Raw genomic sequence first — 14853 nt, forward strand, 5'->3', positions numbered from 1 at the left:
GAGGAGACCTAAAGGTAGACCCAGGACACGTTGGAGGGACTATGTCTCTCACCTGGCCAGGGAACGCCTTGGGATTCCCCCAGAAGAGCTGGCCCAAGTGGCTGGGGTGAGGGAAGTCTAGGCCGGAAGTCTCGATTGAGGCTGCTTCCCCAGCAACCCGACTTCGGATAAGTGGAAGAAAATGGATGGATGGATGGATGGATGGATGGATGGAAATTTTATTAATGATGTCAGTTTTTTTTTTAATTTTTCCATTTTGTATTTTATTCTTTTACGAGCCTTCTTGTATTTTTTTGTAATTCTGTTTTATTTAATTAATTTTGTTTTAATTAATTACTGTTTTACTATACATTTTGTAATTCTTTATCAACCTACCAGGAAATGAAAATGTTGATTGTCCATTTTATTTCTAAAAAATTGTAAAAATTAAAACTTTAAAAAATAATATTGTTTTCCCCTTAACCACTTACTCCAGATTCAGACAGTTCAGATGGTGATTTATCCCTCTGGTTGACATCAGAAACACCCATTTTCATTGGTGTCACCTTGACAGACTCCGTGTTTGTATCTCATGCCAGCGGATCAGATCATCCCACTAAAACAGAACTTATAATTAATTTGCTGTTTGTGTTTGGTAATTCAATGAGAATCCCTCGTTCGTGGTTGAATTTACAGAACGTTTAGTATAAATAATTAATATGACGGCGCGTGTAGAGAGGACTAGCGTCTCAGCTGCAGTCAGTGTGCTTGCAGCAGAACTTACCACTATGTTCTAGTGTTCAAACTACTAGTGTAATACATATATTAAATTATATATGCTTTGGTGTGTATAATGTGTGTTTAAAACACAATTCAGTGTGCATGTTTTAACACAACTGCTTAATCTGGAGATAAAATTAAAGAGTAGGTCTTTCCAGACGAGCACCCCCGCGCTAGCATGAATGGGATCTTCCGAGATGGTCGGTCATGTGACTTTTTCCGCTTCGCCATTTTCTTTTTCTACACTAGAGCCTTTGCTGCTTGTGGCGCCACTTTGCTCTGTTTTAACCTTTCCAGAGGTGACGGTGGGACAGGAAACCCCCTCCTTCACTCAAAAGAAGAGGACAGTCTACGGTGTAGCTCTAACGCCCCAAGAGAAGTGTGAGGATGTCTTCTGAGGAGAGCCCCGAGTACTCGCCTTTCTTCGCTGTGATGGGAGCCTCTGCGGCCATGGTCTTCAGCGGTAACTACACCACCAACTCCTTCATTTGACACCTCTGCTTCACGCGGAGTCAGTCGAGTCAGAAGCCAGGTGTTAAGAATCATGGCCGTTTTCAGAGAACCCGCCTCGGTTCAAGGCCGAGTCGTGGCTGGAACACCTGCCGGGGATGCGTTCCGCCGTGCGCGTCCTCCACATCTTTACCGCTGCCTCCATCCTGCTGCCTGGTTTTATTAAAGTCAGCCTCTAATCGTGTCTTTTGAAGCTGGGTTATGACGCAGACCATCACCGGGGTGATCGCTCTCTGGGCCGGGGCAATCTGCCACAGTGGAGTTATAAAAAGCACGGAGAAGGCCATCATTTATCATGGTCAGCTCATTTTTACAGAGTCAACGTTTACTGTTGGAAAAAAATGAAGGGAAGCGGTACAGAGGCTTACATTCATCCATTAATTATTTCATCCCCTAATCATCCAGTCTATTAGAGAAATTCTGCTTTCATTGTGTTTTTGTCCCAAAATCAGAGGGAACACTCCAGTTGAGTGTGTTAAGCATCAGTCTAATGTGCTCTGTTATGCTCTGTTATGTTATGCATCTGTGTAAATTTGTAAATAAGAATGTGTGTGTGTGTATATACATGTATGCTTTTATACTGAAAAGTACCTGTAGAGGAAGTTAAACTTTGACCTCGTAAATTGACCAATAAAAGGGAGCATTGGTGTTTTAGTGGCCGCAATCAGTGTGTGCTACCACCAGTGAAGGCCCGTGAAACAGACGCTCTGTTTATGGATTTATTTCCTCCTTTTTAATCCTGGAGATTCATTTTGGAGTCTTGGACCAACCGCTGGGTAAACGAAACTCTGCTAACAGAGTGACTCGATTCAGCAAAATTTAAACCTCAGTATTAGAAGTGAATCATTGACGATCACCGACCCAAATTTGTCTTCCTGTTTAAATTACATCCAAACATTTAGTCATTTAAACCACTTAAATTGCCGTATTTTCACGTCTTTGTAAATCATTTTGAAATACTTTGATGCTATAATAACGTTTTGCGGAAAAATAATTTTAAACGTTTCGTTCGTTCATCTGTATTTATTACGTAGTGGTGTGAACAAGCATTTGTCTCCTTACAGATTTTTTATTTTCTCTTAAATGTTTCACATCAGTAAACATTTTACAACATCAGAGAAAGATTTGTGAATTTAAAATGTTGGCAATGTAGAGCTGTCCAAACCAACCTGGTTCTATAACTGCCACATTATTTGGAAACATGAGTTTGGTTTCTTTTGACACACGCTGACCCGATTACTGCCAGACCAGTACAGTTAATAAAACACTTGAATAAAACCTTTCTGACTAACATGAATTAGGCTAAAGGATCTTAAGAAGCAGCATGTCACGACCCATTTTAAATAAATTAAAAAACACAAGAACCCAGAGCATCTGGAAAAATTCTAGTTATCACTTGGCAAAGGTGAAGGTCAGAGGTCATGATTCAACAATAAGAGACCGGGGATGGTGTTTGTCTTGTTACATCTGGTGAAAAACTAGAGCTGCATTTCAGAAGAACAGCCAAGCATGGTGGTGGTAGTGTGGTGGTGTGGGGCTGCTTTCCTGCAGCAGGACCTTTACCGTTTGCTGTAACTGATAAAGTTGTGAATTCTGCTCTCTAGCAAAAATCCCAAAAGGTGAATGCATGACCTTTGTTTTGAAACTGGCTAAACAAATAAGAGTGCCCCGAGTAGATTTGCAGTAATGTGACGTCATCAGCAGTCGAAGGACCCCGAGCCGATCCTGTACCTACACCGAGGTCCCCCCCCCAAGCTGATTCTCACAAATGCTGGATTATAGCTGTCGCCTCCAAAGACTTTCAAACCGGTTCAGTTTAGGGGCCAGGTTGGTTTGATTGGATCTTTCCCCTAATAAGAAAATTGGAAAACTGTGTTTTGCATTTACTCAGTTTATGTCTGGTTTAAATTAGTTTGGTGATCTGACAAAGTCAAAAACTGCAGCAGGTATTTTTAACAGCTCTGTGATTTACAACAAAACATCAAGACATTTAAAGCTAAACTTAAAACTAGGGGTGCACCGATTGCAGTTTGGGGAAAAAAAATAAAAATAGATCAGGCCGATAGGTCAGTGCACCCCTACTTAAAACTTTTATTCAGGCAGGATGTAGAGTAGCTCATCCCGATCCTGGTTCATATTTGAGTTTGTCCACTACTCTTAGAGCAGAAGCAAATAAAAGGTATAGCTGAAGTTTCCTGTGTGTACATTTAGCACCGTTGTTGTTCAGCATTGACATAAGATCATTGATATGTGTTTGACTCATATCTGACTCGTTTTAGACAAACTGGGACAGATGAACTTTCACAAAATTTCATGTCCCTTTCTTTTCAAAAATAATCTACGTTTATTCCATCTAGCAAGAAGCTGTCACTTTTAAGCCTTTCAGATTATTTATCTTGTCGATAAGAAACCAAAAACAGGCGTTTTACCTCTTAGTGTGTGGGGCAGCACTGAAAACGTGCATTAGTGCGTGGCTCATTTTTTATTAATGAACACTGTTTAAACAAACAAAAAGTAAGTATACTTCCTTGTCTTCTCTTAAAGGCAAAGAGATCAGCTGACCGAAAGTCTGCATCACTCCGATACAACGGGAACTGAGTTGATGCTTTTGTCATTTAACTATTAACGGTTTATTTTTACACCCATAAAAGCACACATCTTCATTAATTAGAACTAAAAATTAATACCCAAAAAAATCCACGCTCATGGTCTTCTCAGCAGTTCTTATTTTTATCTCAGAGTTTATAAACAGCTGGATTTTTACACCGACATTCCCTCTCACCTGGAACAATCATAAAGCACAAATCTCTGATCAGTTGGACTAATATGTGGATGAGATGAAGGATGATTACGCCGAATGACCACTGGAGATGTGAAGATAACAATTTGAGTTGATTTATATGTTAATGCGTGGTGTAATCGAGTCCCGATTTAACTTGTCTTTGTACCAATAAAATCGGGCATCCACTCCAAAAATGACAAGTTTCATTACACTGTTACCTCATTCGTATTAGCTTTGCAGTCAAACACGAGGATGTAGCCTCGTTTCTTTTGAGACGTTTTTACCAAAATAGTTCCAGCCAGGATTTAAAAAACAAAGTCATCTGTCTTGTTTTGATTGGGCCTGAAGACAAAAATGATACCCCCTCTAACTGGGATTAATACAGAGACGATTATTTTTAAACGATATGTCTGGTTTAGATGTGCAGCAGCAGTGATAACGGCTTAGTGAGAGGAAAACCGCAGGAGAAGCTACCAACGATGTGACATTAGGTACACACAGTAGGTGGGTGGGGATCCTGGATGGCAAGTAACTTAAAATGTGTTTTTGTCTGCATCACGTATATAAATGGAATCGCTGTGAACAATAGCAAAGGAAATCAGAGAAACGTTCTTCTAATTTTATGTTTGGCACTCAGATGGGCTCCCACTAGTTATGGCTGGTGACTGCGATGCTAAAATACGGCAAGTGCTAATGAGCATTATGATGATGGAACAGAAAAGAAGAGAGACAAATGGTTGTTTTATTGTGTAGCTGTGTGTTTATTAGTCAAGCAGAGAAGTGGCAGGTTATTCATCGTTTTATCTCGTGTTTACGGAGCACTTTAACACCACGTGTCTGAATTAAAGTACAAATGAAGCTCAGTGCCTTGTCCTCTGTGTGCTGTTGTTCAGCATTAGGAGCAGCGTATGGGACGGCGAAGAGCGGCACAGGCATCGCCGCCATGTCTGTGATGCGACCAGAGCTCATCATGAAGTCCATCATCCCTGTCGTCATGGCTGGTATCATCGCCATCTACGGGCTGGTGGTAGCTGTGCTGATAGCAAACAACATCTCTGAGAGAGTCACTCTGTACAAGTAAGATCATCTCAGAACTAATAACCCCATACGAAAGAAACGCCTTGAGTTTATCTGTGAGGAGAGAATAACACTCATCCTCTTGTGAGGCTTGAATGTGAGATGAAAACAACTTCAGATGATTTTATCACGTTATTTAATTTGGAACGATCCAGAATGCTGAAGTAGTGTGCACAGGAATAACAAGGGGTCGAGTCGCAGCCAGGTGGTTCAAATCAAATACACGAGTGAGTCTGTAAAAGGTTGTTTTGTGTGTGTGTGTGTGTGTGTGTGGGGGGGGGGGGGGGGGGGGGACAAATAGTTGTAGTCACAAGGCTGTTTCTTAACAATTTCCTCTTGATAACAAGTGGAGAAGTGAGTCAGCTGACAAGAAGCAAGATCCAACATTCATCAAACATTCATAGAAATATTTAGCCTGGCAAGCCAGACTAAATAAATGTATTATTTAGTCTGGCAACGCTCCATTGACGGCTCTCGGTTTTGGGGCGGGTTCTACCGTTGTCTTTCAAATGATCTCCGCATGCTACTGGACAATGAATGTGACATACTCTTGTTTCACTCTGTTGCATCATCCCACCCACCAGGCATATAGAGTGCCCTGATTGGCCCACAAAGCGGATAAAGCTCTGTGATTTGTTCACTAAGCAGATAGAGCACTATGATTGGGCGACCGTTATGGACCAATCACAGCTCTTTGTGTTTGAAACCCCTCTAGAGAGCTGTGATTGGCTAGCCAGAGTCCTGGTAGGAGCTGCGGAGGTTCCAATGGAGCATGCCTAGACCAAACTTTGCAAAGCAAGAATTTGGTCTAGTTCACTAGGCTAAGAAATATTCCTTTCTATGAAAGAAATTCAAATCAATCAAATCAAAGATACTTTATTAATCCCAGAGGGAAATTAGAGTTTCAGTACACACAATTCAGAGATCAGACATACATGGGCAAGACACATGACAAGAATTGGTGACTGTGGTCATTCGCAACCCCGAGTCGCGCTACCTTAATAGAGATCAGAGGGTTACATGAGGATTGGTTCAGGTGGAGGGAAAAAAAAAGCACTTCACAGCTACCCTCCCACCAGAAGGGCAGCTTTGCTCTGCAAAAAAACACCTCAGACAGATATGCAACAGACTTCAGACAACACAAAATAACATGAGACTCCAATGGGGGGGGGGGGGGGATCCTGTTTCCCCCAGCGAGAGCAGCCATCTACGGCGCTCAGCTACTGTACAGTCACAGGTGGGAGGGAGATCTTGGGAGAAGTGCAGAGCACATTGACTCCTGCAGGTTGATGACCTCGCCAGGCTGAAGTCCACCAATCCGAGCGCGGGGGGGGGGGGGGGGGGGGTCGGGTTTTCACAGCATCTGTCTGCATTCCTTCGTGGGGGTTTGTTGCCAGCCTCTCAAGGCTGCTCGGGCGTCAGATTCGGATAACAAGACTTTGTTTGGGTCAGGCTGAGATAATTTTCCTCTCTGCCTTCAGTCTTTAAACTGTCCTTCATTCCAGTCCTTCAGTGAAGCCAATTTGGGTTTTTAAACTTGTCCATACCGTCCGGTGACTCTCTCCGAGATGACATCCATTTTGCGCACTAATACCGGTATCGCAGCTAGAACATTGTCCAGCTTAAGATTCACCTCGAGTAGCGTCCCAGTCTGTGTGGTCTCCACACGGACAGTGCTTTCCGTGAGTGCGGGTCGCCCTCCCAATCGCTCCCGTCTTCCCAAATTTCCAGAAAACTAGATTTCCTCCCACTCCAATCAGGAGAAATCCAGTGATCATCAGGCCGAATATCCACATGTCTTTGACGTCCTCAGTGGACAGCTGGGAGAGGCATATGATCTTCCATTCCCTCCAGGAATTCAGCATATATCCCGCTGGGTGTGTCCCCTGTGGGCATGTGGGAGCCCCCTGCTCCGTTCTCATTGTTGAAAAAATCTTATCGATTGCGTTGAATGACCAACTTATCAAATCCATGGTTAAAAATAGGGTTTTTCAGAAGAAATGCAGAGAAGAGCTCTGTGGGCAGACAGGACAAAGAGCCTTGGGAAAAAAAGATAAGGGAGCAAAAAAGAGAAGTGTCTGTACTCTGCGAGAGCCAGGAAGAAAAGGAATGTTCATACGAACGGCCAAAATCCTGATTCATGAAACATGCCGTGGCCACTCGTACACACGTTCCTCTGCAATCGTCTTAAGTCCCACCTGTGCATACCCAGGTGCTTGTGTCCATTCACTATACAGGAACTGCCTCAATTAACCATTTGGTCACACCACGTCCTCAGCTCATGAGGGGAATCCCTGTGTTGTTCTTGGGGGCAAAAGAATAAGAGAAACATTGACATAAAGATCGGGCTAGTGACTGCTGAAGTAGAGGAGACGTAGAGGTTGTAAACGCGATTGAGAGGGAGGAGAGATCCCCATCAGAAAAAGACAAAATGATTCGACTTAAAACTGAATTAAAAAATGGTAAGAGTAACGGACTGAATGTCCCATTCTGCTGTCATTTACGGTTTAAAACTTAGGAGTTGTACCCATGTTCTGTTTGGAGTTCATTTTGTACCTTGGCAAGGCGTCTTTGTGTAGGAAGCAGTAGAGGTTTTAAAGTGTTCTCATGGAATTGGATTTGTGTGGTTTGTCTGCCGCTGGGTGACCGATGTGGGGAAAAAATCATATGATTTTGTTTTTGTAAAATCACTTTCACGATTTTTTTCTATTTTGACAATTCTGATGTTTTGGGAGTTATTTACCAGGAATACATCAGTTTAAAAGCATACGTCTTCACAGAAAATCAAATAAAAGATTTCAGAATCCTAAAAAAATCTTAAAATTCCAACGTCTGTCTGTCTAATAGCTCATTTACTGCCATTGACGATTAAATTCAATTGCCTAAAGTAGTCAATTGAATTTTTTACCAGGGTGGGCCTGGGAACCGTAAGAGTTAACATCACATCTCTAAAGCTGATCTTCATCCGCGGATGTCACACGTCACATGATCGGGAAGCACAAAATCCATGAAGCATCTGTGAAAAAAGCGAGGCACCAACAGAAAAGGCTTCTGCAACTCACGCTTCGACAATGTTTTATAAAAAACGGATAACGCTAAAAACAAGCTGATTCTCCCTGATGTAAGAAGTGAGTTTACGCTTTCTTTTGGTAGTTTTGGTGTTTTGACGTGATCATAGAGCACGATGTTCTGTGACTCTTCAAAAACTGTAAACGCTCAAAAGCACTGGCAGTCAGGGGCTTTCTGATCAGGAAACGGCTGGCAGTAAATGAGTTAAAAGCTAATGTCCCACAGGCACTTTAATTTAATTATATATTGATAATTAATGTAAAATAATTTTAATTCCATCGAGGGGTGGCTCATACCCCATCATCCACAATTTTACCACTAATTCTTTTTCAGAGAACAAAATCATCATGTTAAGCTAAATTCATGGTGCATCCTCATCTCGTGCATCCTCTTGTCAGAAATACACTCCCTGTCACTCTATTTGTGCCTCACTGCTCCCCATAGCTGTTTCCTGACTACGCAGGCTGGGATTTAGCATGAACAAAGCTCGGCAGCCACGGTGTGAAGGCTTGCCAAAACGCACACAAACGTCCACAAATAATAAAAGCCACAAAGCCAATGCAGAGTTTAGAGCAGAACGTTGACCCAGAGTCTCCCTGATCGAGCAGACGCGTGAGAATACGTGTAATGACCGCGAGATACTTGTGACAGTGTGAGTGTCCTGTCACAATGTCCCGATTGATCATGCGCCCTGGCTACTTGGCCAAGGGGATGTCCCTTTGGCTGACTGGTTAGAGCGTATGACTCTCACCCGGGAGTCTGGGGATCGAATCCCGCCCGGGCCCTCATGTATCCACCTTGCCACATACTGAACAAGGTAGCGGCTAATGCTAGCTGCTATAATCGAGTATGTTGTGCTTCTTCAAAGATTCATTATCGTTTATGTCCGCATCTTAATACATCTTGTATTAAATGATTTTCCTCAGCTCTACCAAGCTAAACAAACCAACACGCTGCCTTAAACTTGCTCTGATTGGTTCATGGGTGTGTCTGTCGTGCCGTCAGAAGCAGACTAGCAAACAGTGCGACTCTGCTGAGAAAAAATGTGTGCCCGTGGACGCGTCCAGAAATAATGGCACAGGTGATAGAACGCAAATCCTACGATCTCCGAGCTTTGGTCGATCATCATCACTTTATAATCCTTAACGATCTTCTATCATCAGATCGCACGGCCCTAGAAAAGCCGGTAAAAGTCCAAACCCCAGTCCGGAAGGGCTCCTATCAGCATGCTTTAGTCTAGGGCTGCTCAATTAATCGAATTTTAATCACGATTACGATCTGAGTTTTGAACGATTATAAAAAACAAAACAAGCCGATTATTTGCTCCTCCCGCTTGCGCTGCCCTGAGTTGCAAATGAAGCGCTCCTCCCACGGTGTTGCCAACTTGGCGACTTTGACGCTATTTCTAGCAGCTTTTTAGACCCCCTTCTTCGCTTTTTAACTTAAAAGTACCTAGCGAACACCTCAGAAACATCTCTGGTAACCCTTAGCTACTTTCTGGATAACTGTCGTCGACGTTTCCTGCAGGTTAGCTAAACACTCCGCCTGCGCTCCGGACCGTTCTTCAGGACATTAGGAAAGGGAATGATGTAGTGATGTGTCAGTCGCTAAAGACAGCTCTCGGAGCCGGCTCCCTGTTGGACTAACCAGAGTGAGTGACACACACACCGCACCTGCGGACTCCTGAGCCACTAAAAACGGCTAAATGTGCGTGTGCGGCGTGCTAAACACACGTGCCGCTTGCCCCGATTGCTGTGAGACCGGGTTGGAGGGTGGGGGGTGCAGCTGTGGTTGGGACAATTATTACATTAACTGATGGACCTGTAAATAAATAGTTTATAAATAAGGTAGAAATAAGTTCCTCACGCTGATAAATATTAACTAATCTCTCTGAGGACACGGTGCTAGTGCACTCTCCTACAGCACCTTGACACGACTCAATAAATGTTATGCAACATTTTGTGAACATTTATTTGCATTTATTTGTTATAAATGCCACTGTATAATTCTTGCTGTCAGTCTTTGCAAGATTTGGGTCTGTGCTGGTTAGACTTAAATGAGTTAAACCAAGGTCTATAGCCCTTGGGTCCTAGACTATGAGCTATAAGTATATTGGTCTTTTTATACTGGGAATCAGGAGTTATTTTAGTGATCATCTTGTTTCTTATTTTTGTCCTGATTGTGCCCTGAGCAATTTTATGACTGAATAAAAACAAATAAAATCAACATAAATTGAAAAATCGTCCTAAATGATCGTGATCTCAATTTCAGTCACAATAATCGTGATTATCATCTTTGCCATAATCGAGCAGCCCTATTTTAGTCCTTTTTCAGCTTCAACTCAGCTGATTTTAATCAGCGAGTGATTAACAGGCTTCTGCAGAGCTTAATGAGCTGCTGAACCGGTGACTTGGCCACTGAATCAGGTGTGTTGGAGCAGAGAAGCTAATGAACAGTAGCTTTAATGTTTGCTTCATTTAAAGACAGTAATTCAGTTTAAAATGTATAAATTCAGGGTAAGATTGGTTAAACGTTTGTTTTTACATACAGATAATTTTTTCCCTCCCATCAGGAGTTTCCTACACCTCGGCGCCGGTCTGAGCGTGGGCCTGAGCGGTCTGGCAGCCGGGTTTGCCATCGGCATCGTGGGCGACGCCGGAGTGCGAGGCACTGCACAGCAGCCTCGGCTCTTTGTGGGCATGATTCTGATCCTGATCTTCGCCGAGGTGCTGGGTCTTTACGGCTTGATCGTGGCCCTCATCCTATCTACAAAATAAGTGTCTCCATCCAGCACCATCTCATTCATTCCACATCAGAGCAGCGAGAACAAAACACCTACTTCCATGACACCCTGTGGGTCTGACAGGATGGGATGGCGACAGCAGTATGACGGCTGTCCGTGTGGACGGCTCTGTTCCCAGTAGATGTGATCTGTTCCATTTTGTCTGAAGCCATCCGGTCGTGTCAGGTCTCGTGCGTGCAGAACAGGCATGAACATGTACTGTTTGTTGTGAGATGATGTGTGGACAGTCTGCCTGATATGTCTAATCTTAACCTGTGCAGTGATCCAGAGTCCTCCCACCCTCGGTAAATGTAGTAACCAGTCTGTGCTGTGAGTGAGTATCAGCGTTCACCCCTCTGACCCATCCCTCCCGATGGACTTTTGTCTCATTTCCTTTCCTTTCTTTGGGTGGTTTTTAATTGTTTTCTGTTTTGAGACTGCTGGAAAAGTTGTACACACTAGTGTTTTATTTGATTTGTTTCATGTTCTTTTTGGGGACCATTTTCAGACGTTTTTTTTTTCACTATTTATGGAAAGCTTTGAAGATTTTGAAACTGTCTAAATGGAATACTGTTTAATGAAACCCTATATACATAAAATCTATAAATTATCTGTGTAAAGTTAGATTATTTGCACTGTGGGTTGTTGTTCTAAATGCTCAGAATTCCTCTGGATTTAGTGTGAATATTATTGGAAGACGTCCACATGGAGTTGACACGATGTGTGTGTGTGTGTGTGTTTGAGAGACTTGAGTGCAATACATGTGCAAGTGTATTTATGTTTGATATGACATTCTCAGACACTAGTATTGTTTACCTGTAGTGCTGCTGTATTTTATTTAACTTATTTTTTGTTTAAAGTGAGAGCTCTCTGTTCAGCCATGCCTGTCAGATTTCCAAATAAAACACAACCTCCTTCAAAACATTGTTGCATTAGTTTTATTTTATTAGCTGGCGTTTCAGTGATCTGTGGAGTTTTCCGCTGCAAGAGGATTATTGACTGCACTATCATTTTAAGTCCTAAATAATACGATACCAGAGTAATGCTTTTTGTTTCCAGTATTCATCTCAGCTAGGGGTAGACCGATATATCGGTTGGCTGATGTATCAGGCCGATAATTTCTCCATCCCCCTATATTTCAGCATTTCAGGCACGTTCCAAGGAAGCCTGGTGCTCCTACCAAGTTTAAAGGTGAGGTTCACTCATTTAATACATTTGTAGTGGACTCTAGAAGGAATGAATCAGCAGTGGTTCCTTTCCTGTGGCCATCTCCCAATTTTTGGTACTCCACCACCTCCCTCACTCATGGTGTCCCACAAGGTTCTGTGCTGGGATCTCTACTTTTCATCTCACACTAGACTACTGCGACTTGCTTTTCACCTGTCTGAGCAAAACCTCCCTCAAACGTCTACAGGTGGTTCAGAATGCCTGAGCACAGCTTCTGACCAAATCGTCAAAGCACCTCCACATCACCCCGCGCCTCTTCCAGCTTCACTGGCTGCCGGTTATCTTCAGGGTTCATTTCAAGATCCTGGTTCTGGTTTTTAGGGCCTTACATGGACAAGCTTTATCATTCATTGGTGATCTTCTTAGTCCCTACACCCCCAGCAGCTCCCTTAGGTCCAGTGACCAAAGCCTACTGGTTGTGCAGCACACCAGGCTAAAGACCAAAGGTGACAGATCATTTGCTGCTGTGGCCCCCAGACTCTGGAACTCTCCCCCTGAGCCTGAGATCAGTGGACTCAGTGGTCAACAGCAGCAAACAGAGATTACTTGGTTTATTTATCAGGTCAGGAAAAAAGACATTTCATGAGTTTTATGAGTTAAAATCCTGAATATACAGAAAGGTTCACAAGCCTTGTTTTTCTTCGTCTTTTTGCAAATTTACAGTCAAAGTGTGAAAAATAAAAAAACATGGAGGTTACATGAGTAAAGTTGAGAGGTTTCTTTCAACATAATTTTATTTTGTTGGTTATAAAATGCACCCTTAAGGATTCATTATCTTAACCTAATCTGAGAAAAGCAGCAAAAAATAAACAAGTGTTTAAGAGATCATAAAACACCTTTGCATAAATAAGACAAAGGTTAAAGGTTCAAATTGTCAGCATTAAAAAATAAATCACAATTTAATATGGTTTTAAAAACAGTGAGTTACTCAAAGTGAGATATACTCCACAGACGTGAGAGAAGCAGCAACATCCTAAACAAACAAAAGTATTACAGATTATTTATGACACAGTAAAGATTAGTTGTCATACAACACTAAAACAGTGTTCTCGTAACATTTAGGAGACCATTTAAGTTTACTTACAGAATAAAAGTATGACAGAAGCCAGAAACAGGTAACAGCCTACTTTGGTTATGTTAACATTAAAACACCATTTATTAGTTGCATACAGGACAAAGAAGCTTTCTGCCTTTATTACACCGTGATGAGTCTGGCCTCACTAGAGGCTCGTGTGACACTTACACCCCCACCCCACTCGAATCCAGCATGTTCGCTTATGAAGAGAAACAGTTTAGATGCTGATGAGAGCAGGCTCCTGTTACCACATCAGAAGAGAAACACATTAAATCAAGCCTTTCCTTTAATTCTGGCTAACAGGGACGGAGGTGGGATGCCTCTGCAGGAGGAATGGATTCCAGCTGTCCGGTCACGTCCAGCGACATCGTTTCCTCTGACAGGCTTCGGGGTCGGACGTGCACTCCTCTGAGTCACTCTCAAAATAAGACGGTCCAGCCAAAGGAGCTGCAGGCGAGCGTTGGGACCTCCCGGGCCTGTCCGAGGTCTCTCCCACCACGGTGCCGCTGTTTAGACTCAGCACCCAGCCCAGTTTGTTATGGAGCACCTGGCGCAGGCCCGGCGGCAGAGGCAACACATCCAGCGTGTCGATACAGTCGGGCACCAGGCGGCGGAGGCGAGCGCAGCACAGGTAGAGCAGAGAGGTTGGGGCAGAGCAGGACCTGATGATCTTCATGCTGCTTTTGGCCGCTGTGGAGCAGGCCATCGGGTAAAACCGCTTGTTGTGTAGCTCTGTGGACGCAACACCTGAACCAGAACGGGAATCGTGTTAACCTCTGTTAGAGCAGAGCCCTAATAAATACAAACAAGTTATTGATAGTAGCTCTAATGTGGGTTTCTATAGAACGGTATGAGCGACCTCAGTTTGGAGAAACAAGACCAAGAAAAAAGTGGATTTCTTTCATTTTAAAATGACTGGAATCAAGTCTGACAGCATGTCTTTCTCTCCTGATTCAATGTATTGGCATCAATATCGGTATCGGACGATGATAGTCATTTTTTAACATATCGGTATCAATTCGATAAATAAAACTGGACAGGTATTTACAACCGATATTTTTTCCATCTCCTCTCCATTTGTTCCGGTAACGTCCACCGTGATGGACCCATGTGATCAGTATCAGGTTGTGTATTATCTGGGCAGTTTTTACGAGTAAGAGTACAAAGGAACACACATCAGTGTCGGTATTGGTCCGATACCAATACTGGTATTGGTGCAATCCTCGTAAATATAAAATCATGTTAGCATGACCTGCCACAACACGTCAATAAAACTAATCACAAAACCCTCGATAATGTTGAAGTGAGATGATTATGTCTCCAATTTAGTTTTCATTAATTTGATGGATCAAAATGTCAACAACAAGAATTTGTGTCAGTGATTTTTATTAGTCAAGACACCAAAGTGTTTCCAGGATGACAGATGTCTGGACTCACCTATACACTTTCGATTCTTGAAGAATGTGAGGGTGCCGTGCCACGTGTCCAGATGAACTCCAATGATGGATCCTTGTCCGAAACGAGAGGAGAAGTTCATCTTCTTCCCTTTATGATGCAACAAGCCTGGGGAAA

At 42.9% G+C, this 14853-nt stretch overlaps 2 protein-coding genes across 3 annotated transcripts in view; one reads left to right on the forward strand and one right to left on the reverse strand.

The window, feature by feature from the left end:
- Positions 1-957: 957 nt before the first annotated feature.
- Positions 958-11821, forward strand: atp6v0ca (ATPase H+ transporting V0 subunit ca). Its single transcript, XM_015945937.3, has 3 exons — positions 958-1222; positions 4945-5128; positions 10770-11821. Exons 1-3 carry the CDS (start codon positions 1147-1149, stop codon positions 10972-10974), a joined length of 465 nt encoding a protein of 154 aa, XP_015801423.1. The 5' UTR covers positions 958-1146; the 3' UTR covers positions 10975-11821.
- Positions 11822-13341: 1520 nt separating this feature from the next.
- The window catches only part of spsb3a (splA/ryanodine receptor domain and SOCS box containing 3a), a 3518-nt gene continuing 2006 nt past the window's right edge, over positions 13342-14853 (reverse strand). For both annotated transcript variants that reach the window (XM_015945935.3, XM_015945936.3), the window contains exons 6-7: positions 14719-14844; positions 13342-14028 (exon numbers count right to left, since the gene is read on the reverse strand). In XM_015945935.3, the coding sequence (XP_015801421.3) occupies positions 13634-14028; positions 14719-14844 (521 nt within the window). In that variant the 3' untranslated portion in view covers positions 13342-13633. The remainder of the gene's footprint in view (positions 14029-14718; positions 14845-14853) is intronic.

This window comes from Nothobranchius furzeri, chromosome 12, assembly GCF_043380555.1.
Source record: "Nothobranchius furzeri strain GRZ-AD chromosome 12, NfurGRZ-RIMD1, whole genome shotgun sequence".
Classification (NCBI taxonomy): domain Eukaryota; kingdom Metazoa; phylum Chordata; class Actinopteri; order Cyprinodontiformes; family Nothobranchiidae; genus Nothobranchius; species Nothobranchius furzeri.